General features: G+C 61.4%; 1 protein-coding gene across 5 annotated transcripts in view; it reads right to left on the reverse strand.

Annotated features, from left to right (window-relative positions):
- Positions 1-1,293: 1,293 nt before the first annotated feature.
- Positions 1,294-24,670, reverse strand: part of TRAPPC9 (trafficking protein particle complex 9) — a 542,203-nt gene continuing 518,826 nt past the window's right edge. For all 5 annotated transcript variants that reach the window (XM_032415641.1, XM_032415640.1, XM_032415638.1 and 2 more), the window contains 2 exons: positions 2,741-2,961; positions 1,294-2,117 (listed from right to left, as the gene is read on the reverse strand). In XM_032415641.1, the coding sequence (XP_032271532.1) occupies positions 1,950-2,117; positions 2,741-2,961 (389 nt within the window). In that variant the 3' untranslated portion in view covers positions 1,294-1,949. The remainder of the gene's footprint in view (positions 2,118-2,740; positions 2,962-24,670) is intronic.

Here is a 24,670-nt window from a genome sequence, read left to right on the forward strand (position 1 = left end):
CGGGAGGAGCACGGCCTGTGAGCAGCGAGTCTGAAGGAGCTGGGGGCGCCGGGCCACCACAGCTCCCACGGAAGCTTGGTGCCATCTGAATAAGGTGCCCCTCCCCAGGGCGGCCCAGCCCTGCAGGCCCCGGCTGGACTCTCGCCCTGCTCACCCTTCCGGTGGGAGCCTCGAAGAGGGAAGCAGCCTGCAAAACCCCAGGTGGCAGCTTAGCCCTGGGGCCTGGGCCTGGACTCACACCCACATTAGAGGGAAGTGTGGGAGCAGGCGCCCCCCCGGGGGTCTCCTGGGGGACACAGGCTGCAGCAGCAGGGAGGACCCCTGCGGGATTCTGATCCCCCTCCATCATCTCCTGCTATGTGCTCCAGGCACTTGGAGACTCCGTTTCCCCCCCTGTGAGGAAGGCAGTGCCCCCGGGCCCAGAGCAGTTGGGGAACGCACAGCAGGGGCCGAGTGTCCCAGCCATGCCGGGCACTGGGAGGTGCCGCCCCAGCGGATACCGTGCAGCCCCTTGCGAGGTGGGGCCGGGAAAGTTCTCCCCTGCCCTGAGCCCGCAGCTTTCATGGGGATCACCCAGGCCCCACGACAGCCTGGCGACGTTCCCCGAGAGCGAGTCGGTGCTGTACCTGCTGCCCTGGGCAGCCCTGTGGAAACGGGGAGGCCCAGAGTCCTGCCCGGGACCGGCGTGTGCCAGACACACTGATGCTGTGGGCACACAGGCGCCAGGAGCCTGCCCGCGCGGAGGGCTGCAGGTCGCAGTGGCTGCTGCAGGGACCAGTGGGCGGGCGGCCCCCAGGGAGCAGAGAGGAGGGGAGGGCCGAGGGGAGAGCCCGCCCTCACAGGGCGAGGGCGGTGGCCTCAACAGGGTCTGTCCCGTCAGGCCAGGGACACCCAGCCCAACCTACGCCCGTTGTCACGCCCGAACGTCTTCCCGAGTGTTGGAGCGGGGTGGAAGAGAGAGGCAGATGTTGCACGGATCTCATGAGAGAAAGCAGGAGGCCAAGATGGCCAGAGCCGTCGTGAGGGGCCGAGGACTGGGGGGTGGGGCTCGAGTCAGGGTTCTGACCGGGGCTGGGGAGCCAGGCCCAAAGAGTGTGTGCACGGGGGCGCTGGGGTCACAGGGACAGACAGACACGGGCCCAACCCTGCTGGCCACAGCCGTGTCACGGGGGGTTTCTGTGTGCTGTCCCGTGTGCGTGGGAATCCCTACCTGAGTCGGGGGCTGATGGGCTGGGTGGGGTGGCCCCTGACCACGCTGGGCAAGCAGATGCACGGACGCAGTGGACCAGCAGAGAAGCAAGGCGGGCCGTTTATTGGAGAACTTGTCACGGACACACGCAGACCATGGCAGCCCAAGCCCAGCCTGGAAACAGCCCCGGGCCCGGGATAGCTGGCAGAGGCCTGGAAGTCTGCCTGCTGTGGGAACAGCCCCGGGCCCGGGATACTGGCAGAGGCCTGGAGGTCTGCCTGCTGTGGGGCGCAGATGGACCTGCTTGATGCACAGACCCACCTCTCCTGCCCGGGCTGCCTCGGGGCCCTCAGGAGAAGAGCCAGCACTGGGGGTGGGGGAGGGCCAGGTCTGAGGGGGCTCAGGAGAGGTTCCCCCGGCCCCACCGAGCCGTGGCCCTCCCTCACGCTCACCTTTCCTTTCTCCTGGCTGGGCTGTGACCCCCAGGTCACAGCAACAGGTGCAGGGACCCGGTGGGGGGGCGGGGGGGCTGGTCTGGATGGGTGCTGCTCTCTGGGGTCTGGTTAGTGCCAAGCTCCAGCAGAGGGCCCTGCTGGCCAGTTCAGGAAGGGGTGAGGCTGCCGTGTCTGGGGCACTCACAGGAGTTGGGGGGGGGAAGGGTGGGGACTGACGGAGGGAAGGTGCGGGCCAGGCCGGGCCCCCGTGGCTGCCGGGTCACCCGCGCCCACAGGAACGGGGCCCCAGAGGAGGGCCGCAGGGCTCAGGCCTGTGCCTCCAGGGCGCGCACGTGCACGCTGGGCAGGCAGAACCAGGACGGCGGCAGCTCCTTGCTCGCACTGTCCTGGTGGAAGCGGATGTGGAGGAAGAAGTCGCCCGTGTAGAGGAAGAGCAGGGCTCCCAGGCAGGCCGACCGGCCCGCAGGCTGCACCTGTGAGAAGAGGGGCGGAGGTCAGCCCAGAGCAGACCGAGCCCCAAAGCCACCAGGAGACCCTTGGACCTGCCTGGACGTGGGGGCAACGGGGGAGGGGAGGGCCCCCTCCAGGGCTTCCCTGCTGTGCCTCCCCAAGCGGGTGGCTGCCCCTCTCTGAGCCTTAGCTCCTGGCTTCGGAGGGAGCACAGCACTTCCCTCCCTGGGCCACGTGGGGGTTGAGGCAGGCTGGGGGGTGGATGGCATGAGGTGTCATCTCAGCAGGTGAATGGGCCGTGGGCGCTGTGCCGTGTGGATGTCACTGGTCCCGCTGGGCCGCAGGCAGCCACCACCAGGCTGGGAGCACTGACTGAGCGGGGCCGGGGGCTGGTGATGGCAGCAGGTCTGACGCTGTCCTAGGCCTCCTCCACCCGCCTTGTCCCCTTAACAAGCTTCGGGGTGGTCTCTCCATCCTGGACCACGGCCAGGACTCGGGAGGTCCTGTGGTGAGTCGCATGAACGAGGGTCAGCACAGACGAGTCTGTGCTTGCTCCCCACTAAGCCCACCGCCCGGGGGCGGGGGTCTGGGGACAAAGGGACAATGGCCACGGGGGCTGCGCTGGGGCTCGCAGACCGCCACACACCGCGTCCAGGTAGAATGTGCTGGAGCCCACGAAGGAGACGGCATCGTGCAGGTCGTAGTTGTGCACTCCGTTCTGGTGGTCCTGGAAGGGCGCGACGGTGAGGGCGAAGGGCCCCACGCTGCGCGGGCTCCGGTTGGTCAGCCGCACCTCCAGACACACGGGGTCGCCCACCCGGCAGGCTGCGGCCTCACAGTCACAGGGCTGTCCATCCACCAGCACGTCTGCAAGGGACACAGGACACGGAACTGTCAAGGGCACTGCCCAGCCGGCCTTGCGCACCTGTCTGCCATTCATTCGTTCATTCATTCATTCATCCCCTCACTCCTTCCCACACCACGGCAGCCGCCCCCTCCATGCAGGCTGGATGCTGGGCACAGATGCGTGGCCCAGTCCCTGCTGTCCCGACGTGCAGGCTGGAGAAGACAGGTGTGGACACCAGAGCTGCCCCCAGAGGGTCTGTGCCATGCTGGAGGGCCCAGGGTAAGCTGGGGTCTCCCATGCTCCTGCCTGAAAGGGCTGAGCTGTGGCCACGGCCCACAGTGGAGAGGAAAACCAGGAGAGAGCCTCAGAACCGAGGGCAAGAACGTGGCAGGGGCTGTCCGTGGTAAGCCTGGGACCTGGCTGGGCCTCTACCACACACACATGCACAGTGGCCTGCCCAGAGTCCCCCAGGGAGGGCTGGGCCATCCTGGGGGCACCACAGAGGTAATGGGATACTAGCTGGGAAAAAGTCTGGAACCCGAGGAGCAGAGCGGGGATGGGGGGCGCAGAGGGGTGGCGGAGATGGGGGTGGGGGTCGGTAGAATGGAAAGTGCTGTGCTAGGACTCCCACTCCCCTCAAGCCCCCAGGACGTCCCTGTAGGATGGTGGGAGGGGAGGTCTGGGGGGCCCGCCTGCAGGGATGGGTGGGATTTGAGAATGAGAAGCATCCTCGGAAGAGGCAGATGAGGGGAAGCAGACTTGGAGGAGAGGCCACATGAAGACGGAGGCAGAGATTGGAGGCCGAGACGCTGGAAGAGCAGGAAGGAGCCTCCCCTGGAGCCTCTGGTGGGGGGCACGGCCCAGCTGACACCCAGCCTGCAGACCCGTGAGGGCGCAAATGCCTGTTCTGTGAAGCTCATGGTCTGCGGTCACTTCTTACGGAGGCCCTACACACCGACATGGCCAGGCAGGAGGTCGCTGGCTCACTGACCCGACCGTGGAGGTCAGGGAGGGGGCCCAAGGCTGCGTCGTGACTTTGCGTCACCCGCTACTCGCTGTGCAGCCGCAAGGGGCCAACCCCAAGCCCCGCCAGCCTGCCTCGGCTGACCTCTACTTGTCGCGTCCCCAGGCCGACCGGGGACACCCCCTGACTCGCAGCTGCTGCTTCTGCCACCAGGTGACCGCGGGGAAGACCCTCCCGCCCGGCCACTGGGGGTGCCCTGGAGCCTATGCAAGGAGGCCGAGGCCCCTCTCGGGGTCCTGGAGGCACAGGTCTGGAGGAAAGTTGGGGGGTGGCCTGCCTTGGAGGGGGGCGATGAAAACTCTCCCTGCGGGGAAGGGCTGTCCTCAGAGTGCTTGCGTCTCTTCAGCTGACCTCGCGCAGCCAAGCCAGAGATGGGCGTGAGTGTGTGTGTGTGCGTGTTACGGGGTGAGAGTGCATGTATGAGAGATGCACGTGTGAGTGTATGCGTGCGTGTGCGTGTATGAGAGTGAGAGAGCACGTGTGTAAGTGGGAGTGTGTCAGTGTGTGCATGTGAGTGTGAGCATGCGCATGTGTAAGTGGGAGTGTGCGTGTGTGCGAACATGTGTGTGGAGGTGCATGGGAGTACATGTGAGTGTGTGAGTGGGAGCGTGCGTGCGTGTGGACATGGACGGGGGGGCACACGGGGAACGGGGTGGGCAGAGGCGGGAGGCAGCGTGCGGGGCGGCTCTGTGTGCAGCTGGGTGCGGGTGGGGGAGGGACTGCAGGTCCAGAACCACCCACCACGTGTCCCACCAAGTCCATTCTTCCAGGAAAGACTGAGATCAAGTCTCCCCGCCCATATTCTGTTTCTTCATAGAAAATTTGGAAAGTTCATACAAATAAAACTAATTTTCTACAATTCCCCCCTACTTCCAGCCCTTTCCCCACGTGTCCTCACCGCCGTGGCTTGGTGGCTGGCGCTCTGGGACCATGAGAACAGAAGCATGTTCTACATGTTGACATTTTTGTGAGAATGTTTTCAAAGGCTGCAGGGGATTCCATTAAAGGAATAAACTGTAATTTACCCACCCGAGCCCAGTGAGGTCGTGTCCACTTTTTCAGTATATAAATATCCCCACTGTGCACGTTTTTATACTGAGCTCCGTCTGAATTCCTGCCTCACGTCCTGAGGATCCGGTGTCGCGAACAGAACTACTGGCACAGAAGTGTCTCTAAGAGAGGCTGACACCAGGGCAGCCTGCCGCTCGCCGCAGCCCCGCCTCCCCAGGTGGGGAGCCCCCGCCCCGCTCCACCTGCCCCACGCTCCCACCTCGGGGGGCAGAGCCTCCACGGGGCCATCGCTGGATAACATTCATTCATTCCAGCATCCTCCACGGGGCCCTCAACACCTGCTAGCACCTGCAGCCAAGGTGACAGGACCGCGGAAGTGCACAGGTGCCGACGTGCAGGAAGTCCTCAGTCCCGCACGACAGAGAGGCTGCGGCGACAGGGGTGTGACAGGGTGCTTCCCACCTGGCCCTGACGGGGGGCCCTCCACCGAGCGCTGGCACGGACCGGCGGGCACAGCGGGCCTCGGTCATGTCTGCTGAACGGTGAACGCGACCAGGCACGGTCTAAACCTCTTGAATCAAATGGGGAGAATGGAGAGAGCAGGTGTCAGGGCGCCTCGGTGGCTGGTTCCATTAAGGGAAAGATACGATTATGTGCAAATCAGTGAAGGGTGGCTGGCTCATTACATCTCTGCTCTTTTTCCTTGCAGAGAATTGTGCGCGTCGCTCGCTTGCTAGGACAGCTGAGGACTGGCCTCTGGCTCATCCAGCTCTGCTTGCTCCCAGCCCCCACCCCGCGCAAGGGGGAGGGGAGACAACGCTGTGTACATAGCTACTGGGGGTCACCTTCCCTTGGCACTCTCTAGAAGGAGCAGGGATTTGTGGCCTTGAGGCCAGGCCAGGGCGGCAGGGGTGGTGGACGGGCCCCTGGCTAAGCAGGAAGCTGAGCTGGGGTGTTGACCTGGCCTCTACCCTTCATCCTGGGGGAGGCCTTTGCCAGCCTGAGTCTCCTTCACCTCATCTGCAAAGCTGGGAGGATGATCCTGGCCTCAGAGGCCTGGGGTAGGTGAGAGGACCAGAGAGAGGGCAGAGGACCCAGCCAGGCCTTCCCTGCCCTGGTCTGAGGTGAGTCCTCCCCCTGGACCCCCACATCGCTGGCTCTTACTCGGAGCTGTGACTGCTTGCTCCCCAGGGAGAAGGGGGGCGGCCCTCTAGAGGGGCAGGACCCACCTGTCCTGCTACCTGCTGTGTCCTCATGCACAGGGTGACAACGGTCCCAGCTCAGCCTGGCGTTGGCACTGGAAGTCCTGCATCCAGGAAGCCCTTGGTGCCAGGCAAACGGGGACAGCCGGGCATGCCACCCCAGGATCTGGCGCCCATAATGACTGCCCACCAAACTGGAGAATTTCCGTGCTCAGAAAGCAGCCGTTTCCTTCCTTTCTGCAGTCCAGCATCTCAGGGCGGTCCGTGGGCCCCAGAACTCCCCACGTCACTGGGAGGACACAGCAGAGCGGAGCAGGGGTCCACCGTTCGCTGAGAGAACCACGGGCTTCCGGCATCGAGAAGGATGCCGTGGCCAGTCTCCTGGGACCCGTGGGGTGCTGTTTCAGAAATCTGGGGAAAACGTGCCTAAGGATGCTGGGGATGCTGAGGATGTTGGCCATGCTCAGGTGGGGCTTCGCACCCCATCAGCACTGCCACCCCAACGCACCCCGTGCTGTAACTAATTCGCTTCTCTGGCTCTGACCCGGACCAGCTGTGTCCTGTCCCGGGCGGAGGGCCCCGCTGAGCAAGGCCGGGAGGAGCAGCTGAGACCAGAGGAGAGGCCTGCGCTGGCCACCAGCGGTTCAGGAAACCCACTAGGAAGGAGCTGGGAATGAATAATTAAACACTTCTCAGAGGCAAGCTGTTTGGGAGTCATTCCTGAGGTGCCTGGAGGGAGGAGAGCCACCCGTTAACTGCTTCCCAGTTTGAGTCCCATCTGCAGAGGTCCCTGTGAGGGCTCCGCGGGCCAGCCCCCCGCCCTCTAGACAGGGAAGGTGGGTGCCTCGTCCACTCGCCCACGGCAAGACCGGGACCCCAACAGTGGTGGTGGGTGAGCTCCTCTGTGTGCTCAGCAGACTGGCCAGCCGGCCCTCAGGCAGGCAGGACACCGGTGAGTGAATGTGTCCCCTAAAGCTGGCACGTCCTGCCCAAGTGTCCCTCACGGCCACCATGGTGCCTCCCTCCCACGGCAGGGTGGGCTCATCGAGGCCCTCATGGAAGTCTGGGTCTGGTAGCGGCGGTGAGTGGGGCCTCATTTCTCCCCTTGGCCTCCGGGGTCACCTCCTCCGTGTCCCCCCACGCTGCTGGTGACCTCTCCTGCTTCCCTCTCCAGGCAGTGTGGGGGAGCTCCTGTCATCTGCAGTTCGAGTACTTTCTCCTGCACTCGCCACCACTCACCCTCTCTGAGCCTCAGCTTCTACTCCTTCAGACTGGAGAGCAGAACCCATTTCTGGGGCTTCTGTGAGAATCAGGACCGGGCAGGCCGAGATGGGGGTGCTCAGCAGCCCGTTACCACCAGGACTCATACCCACCCTGGGGAGTCCAGGCCTGCGGGGCGGGGCGGCAGTGGTTGCTCCAGGGCCCTTCTTCAGCCACGGGATGCCTGAGTGCCCACGGGGATGGGGGCCTCGAGAGCCAGGGGCTGGAAGCAAGTGCCCAAGGACAGGCAGAGCCGCGGGCTGCGAGGCCTCAGGGAAATGGAGCCCTGGGGGGGGCCAGCTCAGGAGGTGGCCCACCGCCCCCCCCACGACACCAACCACAGCTGCCCAGGAGCTGCGCACAGGGGACCTCCTCCTGGGAGCTGCTCGGGAGCAGAGAGCAGGACAGATAGAACTCTGGCTCTGGAGGGTCAACCTTTTCCCCGAAACCTTCCAGAACCCTGAGTCTGCTTTACCAGCACAGGGGATGGTGAGGTAGACAGAATAATGCTCCCCGAAGGATGTCCACGTCCTCATCCCTGGAACCTGTGGAATACGTCCCCTCCCACGACAAAAGGGACTTGGCAGCTGTGATGAGGGGAGGGACCTCGAGATGGGGAGAGTATCCTGGAGTAGCCAGGTGGGCCTGATGGCATTACAGAGGCCCAGCCTCGCACCTGAAGGTCACACCGAGGTCACTCCACTTTGGCGTCCATGCCCAGCCCATCGGCATGTCCGGGGTCAGCAGTCAGAATTCCCTTTTCCACCCGAGTCCGGGCCAGCTTCCTAGCAGACCTCCCTATGTCCACACTTCCTGTTCTACCCTTTCCCATGCAATAGTCAAAGGGATGGTGTAAAAATGCCATTCAATCTCCTTACTTCCTTGCTTGCCCCTCGGCTGGACTATGGCTTCTCTTTATACTCAGAACAAAAGGGAGGTTTGATGAGATTTTGGCCACTGACCCTGGCTTCCAGGGCCCTGCATGGCTCCAGCAGGGTTGCCCCCCATCACACGGGCTGCTGTTCTGCCCCACTTCTTGCTCTAGCCACATGACCTCCCTCCTGTTCCTCTAGCATGCCCAGCACATACCTGCCCCAGGACCTTTGCACCTGCTATTCTTGCCACCTTGGCCCTCTCTTCCGAGAGGTCATTTCTGAACACACAGTGAAGAGTCCTCCTACCCCTGTTACTCTTTCACACCCTCTGTTTTCTCATGGCTCTTGACATCCTATCTCTTGTTTACCCATTTGCTTAACTATTGACTGTGTTCCTTCTTTCCTGGATGCTCCATGAGAACTGGCACTTGCCCATGTCCCCAACACCAGACCAGGCAGGCACTCACTCTGTTTGATATCTGGGGGGCAACCAAGTGGCTGGACGAGTGCATGAGTGCACTCTAGGGCTGGGCTTGAGTCCCCACCCCCGTTCACTGGCTGTGCCCAGCCCCCCTTCTGGCCCCCGGTCACGTGTCTGTAACCTGTGTCTCAGAGGGACCGGGCCATGTTCCTGAAGTGCCCTGCAAAGAGGACGTTAGGACCAGCCTGCCGCTGCCTGGCTCTGGGTCCCTGACTCGCAGACCAAACTTTCGTAGAGGACGTTATTTATGCAGGAGAATCTCATGTTGTAAGAAATCTCCCGGGAGCAGATTAGTCTCTTCCCTCACAGCATTAAATCGGGCCATGGCCCATCTCCCTCCGCCCCCGGGACTGCTTCTCCTTCACTTTTAGTACCAGCCAGAGTCACGGACTTAATCTTGCCTGGCCCAGAATTCCTCCTGAAACCACTGCCACGCTTATGCCACGGCACGTCCCGGCTCTGGCACCAGGACACGCTATAAATAGACGCCGAGATGAGGGAAGGGCCCTGGGGGCCGACTCTGGGAGGCGCGAGGAGAGGAAGCTGCCCGTGCCAGCCTGCGTTCTGGCCAAGGGCAGCCACTGTCGGGTGCGGGTTCAGGCTGGGAGCCAGCCGTGAGGCTGGGGCAGAGGGGTGCACCCTGGGCGGGGGTGGGGTCTTGTGCTGCCCCCACCTGCGGGTGTCTTACTCGGGGCCAAGCCCCCGACTGGCAGGGCGCACAGAACAGCTGTGCCTGTTGCGTAGGGACACTGAGGTGCAGGGAGCTGATGGAGCTGCCAGGGCCTGGGTCCAAGAGCCTGCTCCCCGATACCCAGCTCTGTGGGAGCCTGGCCCTGGAGAGTCTGCTGTGGGCTAGCGAGGTAAGCATGGGCTGCTCCCATGTCCCCAGCAGGGGCTTCCCGGAGGAGGATGCCCGGATGGAGTGCCCATCACCCAGGTCTTGGAATCGGCATGGAGGCTGGGGTCCTGCTTTTGGGGGCAGGGGCTCTGCCCTCTAGCCTCAGTTTCCCGTCTCCCCCCAGGAGGGGTTGAAGAAGCTCTGGCTGACACGAGGCTAGTTTAGGCCCCCACCTGGGTTCTGACGAATGCTGCCTCTTCTGAGCTCTGCTCTGGTTCACCGCTGGTGCCAGGAAGGAGCCAGCCTTTCTCGGGGCCTTGGAGGTACAGAGGCACGGCCCTCGGGATCTGCCAATCTACTTTGTGCAGTTCACTCCAGAGGTTTCCGTGATCCAAAGAAGCCCAGGAGAAGGTGGAGAGCTCAGTGGACTCAGCCCCTCTACGCAGGCCTCCAGCACGCTCCGGCACGGACTTCCCTGTTACTCTTGGTGACAAGCGTGCCGGTTCCTCGAGCACTGGCTGTGTCCTAGCCCGTTCCAAGGCCCCACGTCATCCATCCTGTCCCACTGTGCAGATGGACAGTCAAGGCATGGAGAGGCTCAGTCGCTGGGCCCGCTGTAACCCGAGGCTCCTGAGCCCATTTATTTTTTTAACAGCTTTATTGAGATACACTCCACATACCACACACTTCACCACGTACAAGGTACAGTTCAGTGGGTTTTCGTGCATTTCCAGAGCTGGGCGGCCATCACCACAGACAATTTGAGAATGTTTTCATCACCCCCAAAAGAAATTCCATTCCCTTAGCCTCACTCCCACCTCCACGTTCCCTCCAGCCCTAAACAGCTACTGAGTTTCCAGCTCCCTAGACTTCCCTATTCTGGACTTCCACAGGAGTAGAATCGTACGTGGTCTTTTGTGTCTGGCTGATCTCACTTCGAGTAATGTTGTCAAGGGTCATCCGCATTGTAGCAGGCGTCAGTACTCCACTCCTCCTTATGATGAGATAGGATTCCCCTGTGTGGACATGGTCTGCGTGGACATGGGGCAGTGGCACTGTGGGCTTCCGTGGATGTGGTCTTTGTCAACATGGGTCATTGGCGCTGTGGGCTTCTGTGGACGCGGTCTGCGTGGACGTGGAGCAACGGTGCTCCGGGCTTCCGTGGACGCGATCTGCATGGACGTGGGTTTCCATCACCCCAGGACACACAGCTCCGCGTGGAACTGCTGGGTCACATGGTGACTCTCTCTAACCTTCTGAGGAACTGCCAGGGTGCTTTCCACAGCAGATGCACCATCTCCCATTCCCACCAGCAGGGAGCGGGGTCCCGATTTCTCCACATCTGCATGCTTGCTGTTGTCTTGGTTCTAGCCACCCTGGTGGGCATGAGGTGGCATCTCATGATGGTTTCGCTTTGTATTTCTGAGACAGCCATGCCTGGTCACACTGCCGCGGCCCTTACTCTCCCACAGGGCCCTTTGGTGAAGTCTTGACTCACTCCATCCATAGCTGTGAGAACCTTCTGGAATCCCAAGCCCTTAGCTCCCACTCTTTCTGGAGCCCAGGGCCAGATGGCTGGGACTTAGTGTGGGACCCTCTCCTCCCATGCACAACAGAGAGTAGGGGCCTGGCAAGTCTGAGGCCACCAGTGATCACGAGGCCAGACTCTGGGACAATCAGGGGCCGAGAGCATGGCTGCAGGAGAGGGGCAGGTTGGAAGCGGGGGTTACAGAGCCGGTGGGGAGGGTGCCCCGATGAGGAGACTGATCCTGAGAACACACAGGTCAGAGGCCGCAGGCAGTCAGGCTGGGCCTGCAGGGCCCATAGGTGTCTGTCCAGTGAGCTCTGTACAGAGAGGGTGGGCACGGGGTCAGGGGCAGGTGTGTGCTCCCGGCCATCAGGAGACATTCGCTAACCAGCTGGGAACAGCCCTGGTTCTAACCTCCAGGAGACTTTTCACAAGAGAACGTCTCGGCCGTGCTGTGTCCGAGGTGGGCTGAGCATCCAATTCTGACGTGCACGTGCCCATAGTCTCGCTCAGAGTGGGCAACGGAGAGGAGCAGGGTGAACAGGGGTGGAAACCGGGGTGCAACCTCCCTGGTGGAGCCAGCCCGCACAGCAGGCTTCTTGGAAGGGGCAGGGAACACCTAAAATACCAGCCCACCCCAAGGTCATGTGCAAATCACCTTCAGTGGAAAAGAGGGTGGATTTCTTGCTCAACTGGCTTATCCAACAACCTGCGCATTTCTCCTTTAGGACAAGATTCCCAAGGCCAGGTGAGCTCAAACTCCAAGCAAGGACACCCGCCCTCAGCCCACACCTCAACCCTTCCCGACTTTGGGTGATTGTAAGAAACAGGATGACCAAGTAGACTTTAGGCCCAAATATCTAATTTTGGATAAAACATTTTAAAGATGTGAGAACAATGCAGTAGAAATTAATTCGGTGAAGACCCAGGAACAGCCGAAGTGAGTCAGGTTTGGGAGGCCCTACCCAGCCTGCTTCAGTGAAAGCACATGTAAAAGTTAAACCTCACGAGACACACACATTTTTCTAGTCATCATAAATTTGGGGTGGGCCTAATTTTTAGAGTCAAATTTTATTCAGATGAGGCTTGGGAATTTATACAGAAGCTCTGTCACCTTTTAAATGCAGCAAAAGAAATTCAAGCAGAAAAACAAGCAAAGCCTGGGACGTGAGGAGAGCGGTAAGGCGAGGGGACCCAGGGGTCACCCTCCTCCCTGGCAACAACTGGCGGGGTCCCTTGGAAGAAGGTATAGGCAGATCCGGTATGAAACCCTGCAATGTGCAGGTATCCAGTAAAAAGTGGTGAACTTTCTCAAATGCCAACATGGTAGTAACTAACTGACACGTTTTCCTTCTTTGCCAATGACAGCCAGGTAACTGACCTTCTCCCTTCGGCTGACAGGAAGCCCAGTGCCAACAGTGTACCAATCCAGAGCACCACGCTGGCCCTCAGTGAGCCACGCCGCAGTCTACACACACATACGCCCTCACACTCATACATCCTCTCCTGCAGGTCTTGACCAATTATGCCAAATGTGGTTTTCCCTAGTCCGGACATTTTAAATTTAATTTGGCTACTTTATTGTATATTGAGAGAGCAGAAAAGAGATTAGAAGCATGGGCATGCCCAGGAGGTGGGGTGATGGTGTTCTGGGCAAGGGCCTCGCATGCAGAAAGGCAGTGCGCAGCCCCCCTCACTCTTCCCCATCCCCCTGCCCCCACTCTGTGAGCCCCCAGCACTGCAGGGAAGGGGGCCATGCCCTCTGGTGTGCAGGCTCAGACCAGGAGATGGGCAGAGATGGACAATGACAGGCAGAAGGCGGGCCGGCTCCGTCTGCCCCAGAACCACAGTGTGGTTTTAGGAGAGCGCAGCTCAGCAACAGGGCTCCCATGGGTCACGGGGCCAGAACACAGGCTCTCCCTGCCCCCTCGGCGACTGTCAGGGTGTGCACCATATGAGGTGGAGCTTTGCTCTCAATCCACCAAATGGCATGCATTTTTAACAGTTATTGAGGTAGCTAATTAGTTCATAAACCAGAATGCCTCCTCCTCGGCATCCAGGGAGGGAGCCTGTTCAAGGCCCACACGTGTAATTACCCTCAAGTGGAGAACAGCTCCTGAGGAGCCATTTGGCTCTCATGGGTAAATAATTTACTTTTACAACTTTTCATTAAAGATTAAAGGGAATTAAATTAAAATTAAGGCGAGTTGGAATTGTAGGGGAGGCCCGTGCAGCTTGGAGTTCTCATGGAGAGACTCTCTGGCCTCTGGAGCATGGCCATCAGCCAGCGAGCCCGGCACAGGGCATCCAGTGCTACAAGGGGGTGTGGGGGGTGTGGAGGGAGCCCAGGGCAGGTGGGGGGCCAACTCCCCCAGGAGAAAGGTCTTGGGCTGCATCCTGGCGTGGCCCGTGCCTATCTGTGCACTGTGGTGAGCAGCTGCCTTGAGCATGGGAAGAAACCCGTGGGTCCAGGGTCCTAGCCCATGGACACCCTCTACAGCTACGGGGCCAGGCTTCTCGGGCACAGGTAGATGGCTTCTGCTTCCTCCTCCGAATGCGGGCACCACGCGCCGCACCCACCAGAGGGTTGGCACGGGGAGTGGAGGAGATGCGCCCAGGAGAGGGCTTTGCTGGGAGCCTGGACAGCGTGCAAATGCCCAACAAGCATGGGGGGCTGGGAGGAGCGGCCACAGGAAGTGGCTCCTTCAGTCACAGAGACTCGAACCCGGGTCTCCCGCCACCAAAGTCGGCGCACGCACCTCGCCTGAGGGCTCCGTGCTGATGGCGGCATTCTGGGCTGGGCTCCTGGTGCCCTCTCACGGGCACGCGCCCCCAGCCCTGCGTCGCAAGGCCCTGCTCACACGCCCCCGGCATCAGGCAGCCTTCCCTGCTCTTCCCTGAAGGAACACTTGAGCTTGAGAAGGTTCTGGTGGCAGAGGCAGGCCGGGTGTTTGCCACACCATTCCCTTCCTGCCGGGCGCACAGCCAGACTGCAGCCTCCCGGTGGCGGGTGCGAACACGGTATGGAGTCCTGGCCAGGGCACGGAGGGGAGATGACACCCCCCGAACCTGGCCCACAAACACGCCCCTCCTCCCACCCCCATCTCCCCACCAAGACGGAGGAGTGGAGCGAGGGGCCATGGGGGAGGCCACGGGAGGGGGAGGCCACAGAATGGGCAGAATTGGGGTCCCCCCATGAGTTCCAGAAAGGCCCCCCCCACCAAGAACAGCACGAAACCTAAATACAGTAAGGCTGGTGTTAGGTCCCTGAAATCCAGGGCTGTTTGTCACCACACTGAGAGGTGACACATACAGGCCTCGAGCATCCACATGACCAAGCTCCCAGCACTCAGAAGGAAACGCTGCAGCGCGGCTCGGAGCTGACCGGCCCCCGGTCCCTGTTCCTGCCCGTTGGGACAGGGGCCACCCTGGCTCGCCGGGGACGAGCCTCTAGTAAGTCCGCCCCCTTCCGCCACCTGGATTCAGACAAGCACTTCAGACCACAGGAGATAAACTGGGAGAAAAGCGGGAGAGAAAAATGGAAAATCTGCCCACTGGCTGGTCGCATTATGCAGAGCCCTCTTCCTGAGAACAGCAGAGAATTTAAAATGAGTTCTCTGTCCCCGAGCAATGTCTATACCTTTTCAATCGCTCATTTTTCATCTCATCGCAAGCCTTTCTACATAAAGCGGGTTCCCGCCACCCAGGGAGCCCTGCACTGCCCCCGTGGTCCTGCAGAAAGCCTCGGACCCCCTCACCTGCAGGTCACACGCGTGGTACAGCCGGGGCCACGGGGCGAGCCCAAGACCCACAGGCCCTCCTCTTGGTGAGCCGGCACGAGGAGGGGCCGGTGGCGCGGGAAGCCGTCCCCACGGGCTGTTTGTTGCTCTGCCTGGGAGGCCGCCCTGCCCACCTGTCCAGCTCAGCCTCCCCCCCGCCCCGGTGCCTGGGTCGCTGTACCTGGCACTCTGCATTGGCCTGGGGGTGCGGCTCCTGAGGCCTGCGGCTGGGCACTCCCTCCATTCCCCAGGGCCCAGCAGGGCCTGTGTACGTGGGGCCTCCCATCGTGATCTGCAGGCCTGGCCAGGACCCTGGACTCCCAGGCCTGTCCAGCGGGGGAGACAGCAAAGCAGAAGAAAAAGGTTTTCCAGAGAGAAGACCTAAAATGATGCTCGGTGTAGGGATGGCGCTGATGGCTCCTTCAGAGTCTTCCAGACCGAGCTGAAGGCGGTCTGCCTCTCCCTGTCTGTGTCGCTCTCCCCCGGTGCCCTGGGACCCCACCCTGCCATATGGCAGCCTCCCACAGCCATGCGATGCCCCTCAAACCCTGCTCCTTGCGGACTCCTACTGGCCTCTTCAAAACTCAGCTCAAGCAGCACCTCCTCTGGGAAGACTGCCTGCACCACACCCAGCCCCACACCAGCTCCTTGTCACACCACACGAACCGACTCAAGAGTTCTGTGACAGGCTGCCTCCGGTAGAGACTTGCTCTTTGAGGGGAGGGGCTCAGGGGTCATTCACCGAGCCAAGTGAATGATGAACTCAGCCGGCTACGGCTCACTGTGTGACCTCAGGTAAATCATTCACCCCGTGTGAGCCTCTGCTTCCCCACTGCTACACAAGAGGGATGAGAGGGACGACTTCAAAGCAGGCTATTACCTTCTGGCTCTTGTGCCCGGCTCAGCCCACTAAGTGACCGTAGGAAGCCGTGCACAGACCCTCCTTCTGCTGAGCCAGGGCGCTATGCTTGCTCCCCGCCGTGTGCTTGCCGGACACAGTGCCAGGAGCCTGCCCCCCTCCCCCCACACAGCCCAGGGCCTGACACCTGGCTGGTGCTTAGTCCACCTTCATGGGTCAGACAGACTCTAAAATGGCAACAGCCAAAGCTTCCCCTAGAACCACAGTGTCCTGGAGCACAACGTCCGTCAGGGACGACTGGGGCCACAGAAGAACCTTCTGAGCGGCCCGAGTGACCAAACCACGGGGTGGTGGTGAGCTTGCTGCCCTGTGCGTAACCGGGAACAGGGTCAGAGCTGCTCCTGCCATGAGAAAGGCGCCCCTTTGAGCCACCAGAGAGCATGGCCCCGCTGAGTTTGCACCGCCTTTGGAAGGGGGCCGAGGGGCTCACAGGGATATGGTCGGGGACAGGGCCCCTCGCTTCCTGCTCCCCCCGGGGCGGGGCAGGCAGTGCAGCAATGAGTAGGATGCGGTGGGCCCCGGGGGAGACTGAGGCCCGCACAAACCCAGGACAGGGTGAGGGGCCCCTCGCACCGCAGCCCACCCCACCCCACCCAAGGCGAAGGGGTTGGATGGTGCAGGGGGACATCGTAGGAGGAGCAGAGACGCCTCAGGGTTAGGTGCCCCAGCTCTCCCAGTGCGGCATGGGCGGCATGCTGGCCCCGAAGACCCCCACCAGGGCTGCTCCTACCGACCGAGGCCCCCGGAGCGGCGTCCCCAGTTCCCAGCCTGAGCTTCTCCGACTAGTGCTTGAACACCCCAGAGGCCCCCACGCGCAGGATGTGTGCAAGATTCCGACTCTCTGATGAAGGCCGGCACCCTGCGAATGACCGTGGCCTTACCACATCCCAGAGGGACGTCTCCCTGGGGCCCTGGCCAGCTCCTGCGTGCCGCTCGTCCTTGGCCGCTCCACCCCAGCCGACCCCAGCACAGACGAGACGTGCCCTCAGGCTGCTGCCCCTTGCTACGGGCTGGGTCCTCCCAGGTTTGCAGAGGAGGAGCGTGGGGCGAGGCAGCAGCCATGCACTGCACCCCCCTCCCCGGGGCTGCGCTGGGCACAGGCTGAGGGGGCCGTGTGGGCAGACCAGAGCCAGAGAAGGGACTTGACAGGCTTGTAGGCTTCCGCTCTCAGGGCAGGCCTCTTGCCTCCCTCCAAGGAGGGGTGGCCTCTCTCAATGCGCCTTCCAGCCCCAAGAGGGCAGGATCCAGGACCCCTGGGCTCGCCCCACGGGGCCACTCACACCACAGCTGTCCACCGGGCCCGCATCCCCACCACGAGCAGGCAGCGCGCTCCTGGGGGCACTGTTCTAACAGTGTTGGTGGCCGCCGCACGTCACACGAGCACTGCTCCTCCCACCGACGTCATGCCAACGCAAGAGAGCCCTGATCCTCCAGCAGGACAGTCCTGCCGGGGCTCCCAAACCGAGCCTTCTGCAGAGATGTCAAGACTGCCACCAGCTGTCCCTGCAGAAAGGGCTCCCTGGTCCCGTGACCGCAGACGACACACCAGAGCAGGTACAGCTTTGGGGAGAATGCTCAGGAGGAAGGACACACCCAAAGGGCGGTGACTGGAGTTGGTGCGTGCGAAGGCTGCCCTGGGGGAGGGGCGGACAAGCCATGATGGGCGGCCCTCACCCAGCCTGTCTCCTCGTCTGTAGGATGGGCTGAGGATGCCTGCCTGGGAGGGATGCTGGACAATAAAGGGCCCCAGAGCTGGGCGCCTGGTGGCTCAGTCGGTTGAGCATCTGATTCTTGTTTCAGCTCAGGTCATGATCTTGGGGTTGTGAGATCGAGCCCCGGGTCGGGTTCTGTGTGCTGGGCAAGGAGCCTGCTTAAGATTCTCTCTCCCTCTGCCCCACCCTCTAAAAAAAAAAAAAAAAAGAAAAAAGGGCTACAGAGCATCAGGATGCTCTCTGCGTGCAGGCCTGTGCGTGCATGCTGTCCGCTCACAGGGCAGGGTCACTCCCCAGAAAGCCCTCCCACTGCAGCCTGGGCCACCCTGGCTGTCACTGCCTGTCCCTGCCATGTCCCCACACACTGGGAGCCACAGAGACAGGGCCCGAGGCTTGCTCCTCTCTTGACCAGTGAATGCCTGGGAATGAGGGTGTGTGTGAGGGAAGGGCCGGTCCCTTCCTGGAGCCGCTGTCCGCCTCCCTGCTCCCGGGCTCCCTGCAGCTGCTGGCTCCGCCACCACGACGGGATATGAACCCCCACTCTTCCGAGGCTCCCTGTGCACTCGGCACTGTTCTCAGTGCCTTGGATGGATCATCCCATTAAGCCTCACAAGGGCCCTATGACGAAGGGGTCTTCCTGTCGCCGTTTTATGGATGAGGCACACGGAGGTTAGGTCACCCGCCCGAGCTGAGATTCAACTGCAGAGCTCACACTGCTTGCTTCTGTGTGAGTTCATCTGTCCCCTGCGGCAGCCGCCAGGAACACAGGCAGGACGGATTACCCGGCAGACACAGAGGAACCGAGTTCACCTCCACCACAAGAGCCTAGAGCCCTCGCCCCTCCACCGGGTAGCTCAGCTGGGGCTCTGCCTGCTCGGAGGCTTGCAGAGGCCAGGCTGGAGTGGGGGAGGCCCGGGCCAGGCCAGGGGGCTGCAGGAGCCATCCTGAGGAATGACTGCCCTGCTCCCCACAGAGCCGATCAATATGCCATTTGAAATTAGTCCGTTCCAGCGAAAGGTTATGGGTGCCCACCCAGTCGGCGCACCTGGCCACACATCTGAAGAGTCTGGCCCAATTCTGTCAGATGTCAGTCTGAAAATCGCAGTGGATTTCTCAGCTGTGAAATGACCAGCAGCCAAAACTAAACAGAACACATCTTTCAGGGGGTCTGGAGCCAGGGATGCTCAGGGGTCAAGACCACAGCCCCTGGCGCTCAGACAAGCCTGGCCCTTCCAGAAACCGGGTCACCCGTAAGCATCCTTGCTCCAGCAATCAGGGCTCTCCACTGGCTCATACTCATTTCTCTGTCTCTGCATGCTGCGCACCTGCTTCCAACAACAGCGTATAACCACTGGCAACAGGGTCAGGCTCCCGTTTCTTTGCTTTCTGAAGTTGCTGACCACGGCTGTGTGGTGCCCCCAGTTAACGTGACCCCCACAGCTCCTTCTAACCTGTCTAGCTATGGGGTTCCTGTGTCCACAGGCCGGATACTTCATCTTCTATCTTCACAAACTCGACCAACACTAGACTACATGTCATCCATCTATCCCTATCCACCCACTCACTCACCTATCCATCCATTCACCCACCCGTTCATCCCCCATCCATCCATCTACTCACCTATTCATCCCCCATCCTTCTAGCACCCACCCATCTATCCATCTACCATCCATCTACCTACCATCTACCATCCATCTATCGATCCACCCATCTATCCATCTACCCACTATCTACCATCCATCTCCCTACCCACCCATCTATCCATCTACCATCCATCTATCCACCCACCCACCTACCCATCTACCCACCATCTACCATCCATCTCTCTACCCACCCATCTATCCATCTACCTATCATCCATCTACCGGCTATCCCTCCATCTACCTGCCACCCATCCATCCCTCCATCCACCCACCATCTACCATCCATCCATCCCTTTCTCCCTCCCTCTCTCATTCACTTTCCATCATATTTCTCAATTGCATTTTCCCCCTTTACTAATTTGTTCTGGTCTTCCTTCAGGGTGGCTGAACTCTCATTCATCTTTAGGGCCTAAATCTACTAATGTCTCCAACACCAGCCTTTCCTATTCCTTCTAGATTTTTCCATGCTTCCCTGGGGACTTGATTGTGCCTTTACTCAGCTGCCTGAATCAAACAGACCACACTGACTCTTACTCTGCCATTTATTTGCTGTTTTCCCTGTGGCAAGCCACTCATTTTAGGAGTTCCAGAATCCTCAATTGGAATACAGACTGAAGGCAGCCGTAGGGACGAAGGGAACATGCCCGCCGTCGGCACACTGCTGAGCTGGACCCCATCAGCCCCCTTCCCTCCCCCACACTGTGTTACAGATGGCTCACAGGATGGCTGGTTGTCTGCTGGTCTGTTGCCTCAGCTGAAACACAGTCATATTGTTTGTACCTCCCAACCCCATTTCCTGGCACTTAGTAGGCATTCAATAAATATTTGATGCATTGAACTGACTTCATCGCTGCAAGTCTGAACCCTTGAGCTGAGAACTGCAGACAGAGACTCTGGTGCCTCTGGCTCAGGAGGACCCAAGCGGGCCGCACAGCCAAGCCTTCCCTGGCTCTCTGGGCCTCGGCTTCCACTGTGAGATGAGACAGTCACCAGCAGCCCCCAGAGCCCTCTCCCTCTGACCGCCTGGTCTCGGCCACCTGATCACTGGCACAGGCCACCCCAGACTCAGGAACGGCCTGAACCCTAGACGTCTACAGCTACCCCCAGCAGAGACAGCACTGATACCCAGCAGGAGCACGGTCTCCGGCGGCCACTGATGCCCATGCAGGCCCTGCTCTAGGGTGAGGCCTGCGTCCCCCGGGGGCTGGGGGTGCTACCCGCAGACAGCCCCCCACCAGAGGCAGCCTTGGCTTAGGAGGGCTGCCCCACCCAAGGTCACGACCTCGTCCCCAGGTGGCCCACGTTCAGTGACTGGCTGACGTGGGGTATTAAGGCCCAGACCCTTCACCCCAGGAGCCTTCCCGGCTCCAGAGCTCTCGTGGGGTCAGCGGAAGCCTTCACGGGGGCTGTACTTCAGCCTGGCTCCTCCCTGCACCTAGACTGCTTGCTCCCTGTGTCCCACAGGGCACCACGTGCCAGTCTCCACCCCGGGGAGGGACCTTGACCTGGGATGCAAGCTAAATGTACAACTCCCTTCCCTCCTGCTGCTACAAAACCAGCCTTCCATTTCGGGTCGGAGACTCAAACCCTGGCTGAACGTCTTTCCAAGCCTCTGTTTCCCCATCTGTAAAATGGGCCAAAGCACTAAGTGCACACAGCACCCTTGTGATGATCACACAAGGTGAACCACAGGAGCACCACCGTGCACGGTGCTGTCACAGCCTGAGGTCCCAGGAAGGGCCGGCAGGGGCGTCTGCTCCAGCTGTCGGGGGCCAGTGGAACAGGGGGTGATGGGATGGCCCTCTGCCTGCCTCACGGATAGCCAGGACAGTGCCGGAGGGCACAAAGGGATGGTGAGCTCTGCGCCAGCCAGCCCGTGTGCGCCCTGCTTCCCCCAGCTGGCCCGGCGCTGGGGGACCTGCTCCTCAGGCGTTCTGCGCCCGACGAATCCCGAACCCAGGATGACACAGAGCACAGGCTTCGAGGGGCCAGCCGGCACCTTCAAGTATCAGGACAACGTGGCACAGGCGGCCTGTGCGCATTGGTGCTGACAGCCCTGAGAGCTGCCCAGTGACAGCTCCAGGGCACATGTGCAGCGCCATCCAGGGCAGGGGGGCTCAGGCCACGTCCTCATCCACTTCTGGGGCCGCTGGCCGGGCTGTGGCTGGTCAGCGAGAGGGCAACAGGGGCATGGGCACCCATGACCAGCTCAGGTGCTCCCCCCAACAACGCTGAGACCAGGGGTGCCATCCCACCCTCTGATAATGACCCGCTCCCTGCCACGGCGGCCCACACGGAGCAGATGCGACCCGGGGGCAGTTTCCAACGGAGGGTTAGCGCATGCGTGGCCAGAGGACGAGAAGGGGACAGACGGTCTTGCTAACAGGCATGAATCCTGGCCTGGGCGCGGTGCTTGTGTGCGTCCTGGGTGTAGCCGGGCGCTGCCTCGGGGTCGTGGGTACCGTGCTCCTGGGCTTGGTCTCGCCAGGCCCTGCCCGATGCCCCCGCGCACAGAACCCGTTCGTCTTCCAGACTGACTGCACCGCCCGAGAGTCGTGCAGCTCGTAGGCGCTCAGTAAGTGCTTTGCTGGCAGACACACCGTTACCCGAGGGGGCCGCCGCCCACAGGGAGACGCGCGCCAGGAGGCTCCTGCCTGGGCCCTGCGGCCGGGAGGGCTTTTCCGGTCCTTAAAAATGTGGTCCTGCTGAAGCGCCCTCATTTTTTATTTTAAACAGCACAGTCCCAAGGATTGTGCTCGGGCCCCAAGGTGGCCTCCTTGAGAGAAGAAGACAACGGGGTGGGTGGCGATTAGTCACAAATCAGTCTTTGCCCCGAGCCTGCGAGTGGCTGGCTGTGCCCGTCGCCCACCCTGCACGCATCAGTGGGAGCTAGAGCTCACGCCAGGGTCTACCATGGGCGGCGGCTGTGTCGTCCTGGGCTCTACGTCTTCTCGGCTGATGGAGAGAAAGCCCGAACACCTGGGCTTGGTTCTCGTACAGACTGTCCCGACCTGCTCGCTCTCATGCTGGTTGTGGGGCGCAGGGACAGGGTCCCAGAGGGCGAGGCAGACCCAGACTCCCTCCCGCCTGTGATGCACAGGGCAGCGGGGGGGGGGGGGGGGGGGGGGGGGGGGGGGCATGCCGGGGAGGTCTCTAGCCAGATCGCTGTGCTCACGTCCCTCATCACGTTCCTGTTCAGCACTGGGCAGGGCCTGTTCTTTTCAGGAAGTTCCTTGGGTTATGGGCCCCTCACTGGGCCCCCAGAGGTTGACCACATAGTGGGGACAGGGACAGGGGGCAGGCCAGGGCAGGTCTGCCCAGCAGTTTTGTGGGCAGTGGTATGGCCTGGGACCCCCACATTACGGAGGAGGCCCAGAACAGGCCATCTAGGAGGTGACACAAACCACCCTTCACTTGGTGGCCCGCCCTAGGAGGTTAGCCTCTCCCTCTCCCCTCTAGTCGTGGGCACACAGTCCCCCACCACCCTCACTGCCACCCGTGGCTCTAGATGGGGTGCCTGGTCCCCGGCTGACCCACAGATCTCACAGCAGGGAGGGCCTTGGGGACATCCGTGGGCCTGCACCCTCCCCCACCAGTAGCATCTCGTGACCGTGTGGCAGTCCCTGAACTGCACAGCTGGGGGGAGGTGACGAAAAGCACAGCAGAGTCTGACAGGGGTGTCAGGAAGGACAGAAGTGAGCGCGCATGTGAGGTGATGGGAGGAGCGAGGCTGCCACAGGCCCTTAGGAGACCCAGGGTGTGGGCTGGGGACTGGGGACCCCGAGGAGCTTCCAGAGGCACGGCTGGGAGGGGCTGACAAACACGCCTCTGGAGCAAACCTCCGTCTGGTTCCTCTGCACCCTCCTCCCCCGGGCCTGAATCCTGCCAAGTCAGTTTAGGGAGAACCCCTGCCTGCCCCGTCTCATCACGTGGCCTGCCCGCAGAAAGAATTCCCTCACATCTCCTGTCCGTGACCTTTCCATCTGCCAAGCCCTCCTCCGCTCCCAGGCTCTAGGCCCCTGCTGTCTGTCTGCTGATGGACTTGGGCCTCATCGCCCCCCACTCTCCACGTCTTGACTCCTGCGGCAACCATCTGGAATACTCTTCCTTTCCTTTCAACATGTGTCAGACGCTTTCTCCTGAACGACATGGCTTCTCCATGCCCGCTGCAAGCCCGGGGTTGAAGGGTTAACATGCGCTCCACCCCAGGCCGAGGGAGGATGGCGAGCTGCTTCACTGTACCGGGCAGGGTGTGAACAGGCAGCTCCCAGGCCTGGGTCCAAACCCCAGCCCTGCCTCTGTGAGCCTCAGCCACCTGGACCACCACACTGCAGGTGGCAGCTCCGGGCTTCATCCAAACAGAAGGCCTGTGCATGTGTGGAGGAGTGTGGTTCACACAGCCTTCTCCAGAGCCTCTGGAGGGCCCAGGGAAGCATGCCTGTGGGTCGGGGGGCCGGGGCTCGGGGTTCACGGTGGGTGAACATATGCCCTTCACTCTCTGTCCTTGCAATCCCAGATGGGGAGAGCGAAGGGCAGGGAAGAGATGGTGGTGGCAGGAAGATGGGCCAGGAAGGGCCCAGCCTGGTGGAGTGGCGGGAGACTGGGGGCCCCCTGCCTGTCCCCTCCCTCTCCAGGACAGGCAGAAAGTGGCCCTGTGCTCAGAAGGCTTCCACAGATCAGCAGACCAAAGGACGCCAGGTACCTGGCAAAGCTCCTGGCAGGTCCTCAGAGGCCCCAGCAGCCAAGAGGGTCTCCTCTTCACTCCTCCCAGCTCCCTGCCCCTGCTTCCTCCTCTGTGAAGCCCCTCTGGACCTGCCCAAGTGGAGCAAGGGGCCCCCATCAGTCCCCAGTGCCAGGATGTGCCTTGCTCTGAGCACAGCCTCGGAGCCCTGACTGCTGGTCTCCTGGCCCGTCACTTCAGCACAGGTGGGGGCTGTGAGCTGCTCCAGGGTCTGCCCAGGGCGCACGGGAACACACGGGGCTCCACTAGCCCCAGCGGGGAAGCTCCTGACCCTCGGCTCCTGCTCGGACCTCCGGAGGGACTTGCACAGTGCCCGCTGACAGGATGGAGGGGCACGCACAAATCCCTTCCAGGTCACTGCACTTCCCATCGTGCTGCTGGGGACTTCTGCGGGTCTGCCCCTACGACACAAAATAACGCAGCTTTTCCCTGAGCCTCAGGCCCTGCATTAAGTTTGGGGTGAGTGTAGGCTAAGCTTCTTTCTTCTTAGGCTGGGGAATCCTAAGATAAGCAATCTTGGCACAATTGAAAAATCCAACCCCCACCCCCCATAAACGGGGTTGAACCTTATGTAAAATGATGCAGATCTCATCCCCTGTTTGCCGACTAGTTTCTCACTAACAAAAAATAAAAAAGTAGAGACAAAGAAGTCCTCAGAGATGCAGGCAGGGGAGGGTGGGGGCAGGGATTGAGCACTTACAGATGCCCCCCTCCGC

The sequence above is a fragment of the Phoca vitulina genome, unplaced genomic scaffold (assembly GCF_004348235.1).
Source record: "Phoca vitulina isolate PV1807 unplaced genomic scaffold, GSC_HSeal_1.0 scaffold18, whole genome shotgun sequence".
NCBI classification, from domain to species: domain Eukaryota; kingdom Metazoa; phylum Chordata; class Mammalia; order Carnivora; family Phocidae; genus Phoca; species Phoca vitulina.